At 31.9% G+C, this 7,417-nt stretch overlaps 1 protein-coding gene across 1 annotated transcript; it reads left to right on the forward strand.

Moving 5' to 3' along the window:
- Positions 1 to 303: 303 nt before the first annotated feature.
- Positions 304 to 7,417, forward strand: LOC21400774 (homeobox-leucine zipper protein PROTODERMAL FACTOR 2; the record flags this gene model as incomplete). Its single annotated transcript, XM_024162825.1, has 8 exons — positions 304 to 400; positions 922 to 1,539; positions 1,742 to 1,849; positions 3,469 to 3,672; positions 3,861 to 4,026; positions 4,836 to 5,122; positions 5,753 to 5,848; positions 7,076 to 7,417. Coding segments are annotated over 8 exons (1,918 nt in total), but the record flags the coding sequence as incomplete, so codon positions are not given.

Below are 7,417 nucleotides of genomic sequence, written 5' to 3' on the forward strand. Positions count from 1 at the left end.
GCAAGGAACAATGAATTCAACGGAAGCCCTTTTTTTAGGCTCGTAGAGGATGAGTTTGAGAAGTTATACGACTTTGGCCTTGAACGCTTTGGTCAGAAGTAAGTTATCTTGGAGAAAACCCTAGCTATATAACCTAGGCAGAAAAATATATTAAAAAAAAAGGCTTTGCATTTGTTTGTATTGTTGATTTTGCCACTGGGGGTTTTTTTTTTTTTTTTTTCTTTTTTGTCTTTTATGTATTTTAGTATTGTGATGTCAGTTTGATTCTGATTGTTTTAGGGTTTATTTCTTGTCTTTCTTCAGTTATCCTCTAGAAGGAAGTAGAGAAACAGGTGATAATAAAAAGAAGAGAAGCAAATTAGGTCATGATCATCCAACTGGCCATAGAAGGGCTCAACAGGTAAATTCTGAAATTAGGGGTTTTGTTATGCATACATATGCGGAGACACGTAGATTACAATAGCATCACTTGAAGAAAAATGTTAATAAAAGACGGTAGCCGCTCAAAAATAAAGTAGGGTTTTGGGAAAAACCGATCTTAACAAAACAAGAAAGAAAATGAAAAAGTATATTTGCAGTCTATTGTTGTCATTTAACTAGAGGGTTTAGTGTCAGATGTATGTCTTAATGCGTGCCAATCTAATTGGGGATGTATGCTAAAATGCTAGTTATCATCTCTCTATTTATTTTAAAAAATCCTTGTCATTTAGATATAAAATTGTTAGAATAAATCAAAATGTTATTGATTTCCCTATATATTATATATCCGTTAATTAAGTTTGAACATGAAAATACCCTAATTTTATATAATGATGAAATATATGAGTGAGTGGCTTGGTGTGATTATTGCTTATAACTTGATTTGGGTTTCTTTTGCTCTTTTCATTTAGGTTTCGTTCTTCATTTGTTTACACTGACAAGGTTTTGCACCAGTTACAGATACAAAATATTGGTCCACACCACAATGAGGATGTTCTTTCCTCATCACCAGACAACTCTCAGACATCCTCTGAGCAGTCATCCGAAATGCATACCAGGGAAAGCAAAGTATCGAAATCTAATGTTGTTGTCGGAAGCAACAAACATAATCTTCCTCTCCGAGCAACCGACCTTCTTATGTCATTCTCAATACGCACCGAGGAAAACAAAGGCAAAATCGCGGAGCTTGCCTCGAAGGCGATGGATGAGCTTCGGAAAATGGCCACAACGGGAGGGCCTCTATGGACGCTTGACCAAGATAAAAACATGGAGACACTGAATGACATTGAGTATTTTAAGGAATTTGTGAATATGAATGCTACACTTATGGATTTAATGAGGATGGTTGAGGTGGGGCAATTTAAACCCTTGCCAAGATACCCAAAATCCGACAAGGAATTTTTCTCCTCTACTGAGGATTTTGATGAAGAGTTCTTACATTTGGATCTTAGAGTATATGATAAACCACCTAGTCAAGAACAGCTTTATTCTAAAGGCTCAAGAGAAATTGGCTATGTTGAAATGAAGCCAGCCAAACTTGTTGAACTGCTTATGGATTCGGTAGGATTTTGTCCTCAGAAAACTCATAAATATTTCCTTTTTTTTTTGGCAAAAAATAACATTTACATTAATGTCAGGTGAAAAATGAACAATTTTATTTTAAGGAAGTTGGAGATGAAAATGTGAACAGTTTAATTTTAATGGTATTTCTAATGATTTTCTGTTTGACTAATGTTCATATAATATGCTTTCTAATTTTCAGAAACAGTGGTCTCTATTGTTTTCAAATATTGTCTCTAGAGCTGTCGTACTGGGAGTTTTGATGTCTACAGGCATGTTGGAACAAAACTATGACGGAACTCTGCAAGTGGTAATTATTTATATATGAGAATCCAAATTTCATTTTTTTATCTTCCTTTATTTCCATGTAATTTCATTGTTTTCTTTTTTCTGAATGTAAAAGTGTTTGATTTTTCAACTCTTTTAGCTTGTTCATGGATATATGTTCATTTTATACTTTCATGGGAAGAGATTTATTGACATTCATACTAGTTTGACTAACAATATACAGATACGTTTTACAGAAGTACACGAAATATTATAAACTGCTCTATAGTTTCATTTGTCTTGGTAGATTACTAATTTTCTTATCGAACTAAATTCAATGGCAATATTTATTTGCAGTGATATATATATATATATATATATATATATATATATACTCTAACTAAAGCCCACTTTCTTGTAAGTTGCTAATAATCGTACGAGATATTAAAATTACCAGATTAATAAAAGTATTCCATGCTAACTGTTATCTCATGATTTAGTTTTATCAAAAAAAAAAAAAAAAAAAAAACTAAGTTGTTATTTTTTTTTTTTTTTTTTTTTTTTAAAAAAAAAAAAAAAAAAACTAAGTTGTTATTTTTTTTTTTTTTTTTTTTTTTTAAAAAAAAAAAAAAAAAAACTAAGTTGTTATTTTTTTTTTTTTTTTTTTTTTTTAAAAAAAAAAAAAAAAAAAAAAACTAAGTTTTTTTTTTTTTTTTTTTTTTTTTTTTTGTGCATTTAGAGCATAGGAAATTTGAACTTTATATCTCAAAGTGAAGTCAGGTGTGAAAACTACAGGTTAGAGAGACTCCACATGCGAAATTACCTTAACACACTTTATAGAGCTCAACTTGACCCAAAAGGTTAACCTATTGGGTCTAAGGTCCTTCTATATATAAATCACTTTACATTCTCATCTACTTTACATATTTACTTTCCATGTGTGACAACACACACATATACTTTTCTCAACAATCTCTTCCTCATGTGTGTTTTCACTGAGCTCCCCATTGAACCAAAGTTTCTTGTAGCCAGCACATCCAAGCATCACACTTCAAACAAAAGCCACCTGCACCAGCACTAACTGCACTTTTCTCAACAATCTCTCCTGCATGTGTATTTTCACTGAGCTCTCCCTTGAATTAAAGTTTCTTGTAGCCGGTACATCCAAGCATCACACTTCAAACAAAAGCCACCTACAATAGCACCAACTGCGGGAACGCTAACTGAGTGTGATCTCTTCGCCCATACGAACCATGGGCTCTGATACCACTTGTTAGGGAGATTCCACATGCAAAACTGACCCAACACACTTCAGGAGCCTAACTTGACCCAAAAGATTAACCTATTGGGTCTAGGATCCTTCTATGTATATAAACCACTTTATATTCTCATCCACTTTTCATGCAGGACAACACACATACATTTTTCTCAACATTATTTTACAATCTAATTTGACAGAGAAATGCATGGACATCTTATATATAACACTTGTTTATACCTAGCTAATGAAACAACTTAAGTAGAGGCCTGCATTTACTTATTCGTATACATGCATGATAATCACGTGTGCATATATATACATACGTATATATAAATATATATGTATATGTATGTACTCACAATATGTTGCGTTTTCTTCTTTTCCTTTGTGTTTTAATTCAGATGGCCGCAGAATTTTATGCACCTAGTCCACTTATTCCAATTCGAGAAACCTATTTTTCAAGGCACTGCAAACGACTCGGCCATGGGATGTGGGGAGTTGTTGATGTGTCTTTGGAATCTTTGTTTCAGTTTCCATCTGCTAAGACATTTCGAAGACGACCTTCTGGCTGTTTGATCGAAGAAATGCCAAATGGATACTCTAAGGTGTCCCCAAATAATATATCTTTATCCTTTAAAGATGCACATATATTTACGTAAGATTTTTTAATGGTTACGTTTTTATGGTTACCATGATAATACACATATATGTACTATCAATATATATGTGATTGATAATTTTGTTCTCTAAGGAAATATTTGGATTTTAATTTTATGCGAATTAAATTAATTAGGTCATATGGATTGAGCATGTGGAAGTTGATGATAGGCGAGTTCACAAAATGTTTGAGCCAATAGTGACTTCTGGTCTTGCTTTTAGTGCAAAGCGTTGGGTCGCCACTTTAGCTCGACAATGTGCCCTAATTAGGGCTCATACAAGCCCTTCTATTGCTGATGGAGGTAAATATCTTCTGTTATTAATTTGGTTTCTCATATATGTAATTTACTAAAACTTCTAATCTTACTTTCTTCCTTTCTGTTTTTCTAGTTTTCTTTCTGGCTTTAACTTTTAAGCAGTGCGAAAAGAGAGGAACTCATGCAATCTTTTTCTATTACTATTGATTGACTATGCTTTTAATCATAGTTTTTATAATTTGTAGATATAAGCGTAGCATTATTTGTAAAATAGATAAAGTTAGAGGTTAAAAGTACAAATAATTACCTTACATTAACTTCTTTAATTCTTAAAAGAAGATAGGGACTTGACTTTTTGTAAAAGTTCGTTCAAATAAAAAGCAGGCACTTTTAGAATTAATAATTAGTCTGGGATTGTTCAGATACAAGTAGAAACAAAATCTAAAACTATAAAATCAATCTTCTCAAAATAACTTAAAAATTGTGTTTATATTTGTGCAAATATTGTGCCCCCGTTCACTTCGCGGGTTTAAATTGTATGGTTTTAAACCTTTAGGTTAAAACTTATATGTGAGTTTTTTGTTGTTCGAATTCTAAAAATTAGTAGTCATGTAAAATTAAAACACGGAATATATAAAACATCACATTAGAGAATAAAAGTTACATAGTTGCATTATTTTTTCTGCAAAGTGCTTTTGGGGTTATTAGACTTGGTTGGCTTATTCTATGCATCAAAACTCGACAGGTAACGTGAAACGGACACGAGCTAGATATTGAGCGCTCTAATGGGTTAAATTTGTGATGAAAATTCTTCCAACAAAAAAAACTGACGATTTTCTTGTACTATTTTCCAGTGTTAATTATACCGGAAGCTGGGATGAGAAGCCTGTTAAAGCTGTCCGAGAGAATGGTGAGAAGGTTTTGTAGTGAATTAAGTGCCTCTGCAACAAACAAATGGAGAGCACTGCCTAGATCAAGAGCTAATAATAGAGATACAACCTTGATGATGAACAGCACCTTCAACAAGGATGATCATGGAAAACCTTTGGTTGCAACTGTTGTCTTTGCTACTTCCGTAGAGCTTCCAGCTACACCGAAGAAAGTGTTCGATTTTCTTAGTGATGAGGAATCTCGAACCCGGGTATGTGTTATAATATCTATGTGTGGTTTTAGTTGTTTGTTTATAGATTTGAATAGAAATTTTACATATAATTTAAATTTTTTTACGAGAAAACACTATAGCAAAAAAAAAAAAATATGGTTTAAATCTATGAAACAAACAACATTGTTTTATGGTTCCATTACTACTATTGGTTAATTCCTTTCAAGATTTTATTGTGAAGAACTGTAGGGGGGTTATTTGTACTGTGAACATAGTCTAATCATTAATTCCTCTTGTGGAAAATTATCAACAATTTGTGTATTGTTACAAAAATAAAAATATCTTTGCTTTATCCAAAATTATCAATTAAAGTTTATGTGACCTTGCATATACTAAATCCTTGTCGTTTATCAACTTAAAAATTGAGCAATATAGGGTTCCACGTGCATGTAAAAGTAACACATTTTGATTCTTTTTTCATGCAATTGCAATAAATATAATACGAATGCAAATATGCAATACATGGTTCGTAGTTGTTTCCATAATAAATGAATGAAAGTTGTAGTTTTTGTTTAAGTAAATAATATTATGGACCAAAAATATAAAGAAAACATATTTTATTCCATTATAATAAATGTGTGTTTTTTTTTTATTTTATTCTTTTTTCAGTGGGATATTCTTTCACAAGGCCATTCCATCAAAGAACTTGCACGCATCAGTACCGGCGAAGACCCAGGAAATCACCTTTCCTTAATTCAAGTGAATGTAAGTTTTCCTACGCCTAATTCTTTCTTGAATAATAGTATGAGTATCAAGCTATTACTAGATTTTGTATGGATAAGTTTTTACTAAATTTGGTAACAAAATAATGCGGTAATTGATTTCACATATGTTATAATCGGTAAAGCATATAAAATTTGATATACAAGTTGGTTAGAGGGTAGAAAAGTAAGAGGAAAAGAAAGAGGGATTTGAAGAGTAAAACGGAATTATGTAAAAAGTTTGAAAAGATAAATTAGTAGAAATCCAAATAGGGTCTTTTTGACAAGGTAAATAGAGGAAATTAGGAAAGACAAGAAAGGAGAAAAGATTTGACAAGAAAATAAACTACAGAATAATTGTTTTGGAAATTTGATTTTGCAGTATTATTCAACCTATTTATTTATTGCTTATTAGGATTTCGGTTTTGTCTACTCATTATAATTATTTTATTTTAGTTCGAGTTGCTATCTCAACGATAGAGTATTTGGCTTTTAAGTGCGGCTTGTATATTTTACACATTTGTGTGAAGCAATGGATTTGTCTATAAATACTATTGGTAGAGTTTATAAGACCATGATTGATCCGGAAAGGAATGAATTGAAAAACAACATATCAAATGAATTGAAAATTCTAAAAACATTTCATTCTTATTATATAGGTCTCAAACCTTGTGTAAATTGTTTGAATTCTTGGAGCGGAACAAAATACAGTTAAAAGTAAAAAAAAAATAAAAACTAAATTTAAAATAAATCCAAGATCTTATTTATAAAATAAAATATTTTAGATATTTTCTTTTATCTTCTTTTACTTCCACCAAATAAAATAAAAGAAAAACGGTTAGTTTACCAATCCATCCCAAAAGCTTAAACTAATAAGAGGTGAGCTAATAATAATTTTATACTTTAACATTCTCCCTCACGTGTGGGTTGGACTATGGACAATCGTGTGAGTAAAGTAATTAGAAAGTCCAAGACGTGAATATTTAAGCCCGAAATATATTAAAGACCCAACACGTGATGACAATTTAAATAGAAATAAAGAGTGCAATTACAAGGATTTGAACTCAGGATGTTAATTTACCAATTCATCCCAAAAGCTTAAATTAATAGGAGGTTAGCCAATAATAATTTTATACTTTAACAAAAACTCTCAATTCCTTTTATTTTGTGTTTCTTATTGAATGATGTTCTGGCTCCAAACACTAATTACGCGATTTAAATTGATTTTCAGTCAACACTAGATAAGATTGCGATTTTGTACCTACAACAGAGTTGCACAGACGCAACCGGCTCATATGTGGTGTTTGCACCACTGGACATTCTGTCGGTGTCAAGGGTCTTAAACGGCGGAAATCCAGACTTCGTGAGAATCTTGTCCTCGGGCTTCGTGATCCTTCCTGATGTCTCCAAGATGTTTGGAGGAGTTGCTCATGGTTGTCTTCTGACTCTGGCACTCCACATTGTTGACGATAGAACCTCTAAAGAACGCATTACTAAATCAGTAGATATCATGTACAACATAATCACAGAAGCTGTTGCCTCAATCAAGGATGCGGTGATTTCAAGTTATTAG

Source organism: Morus notabilis, unplaced genomic scaffold, assembly GCF_000414095.1.
Source record: "Morus notabilis unplaced genomic scaffold, ASM41409v2 Scaffold946, whole genome shotgun sequence".
NCBI lineage: Eukaryota > Viridiplantae > Streptophyta > Magnoliopsida > Rosales > Moraceae > Morus > Morus notabilis.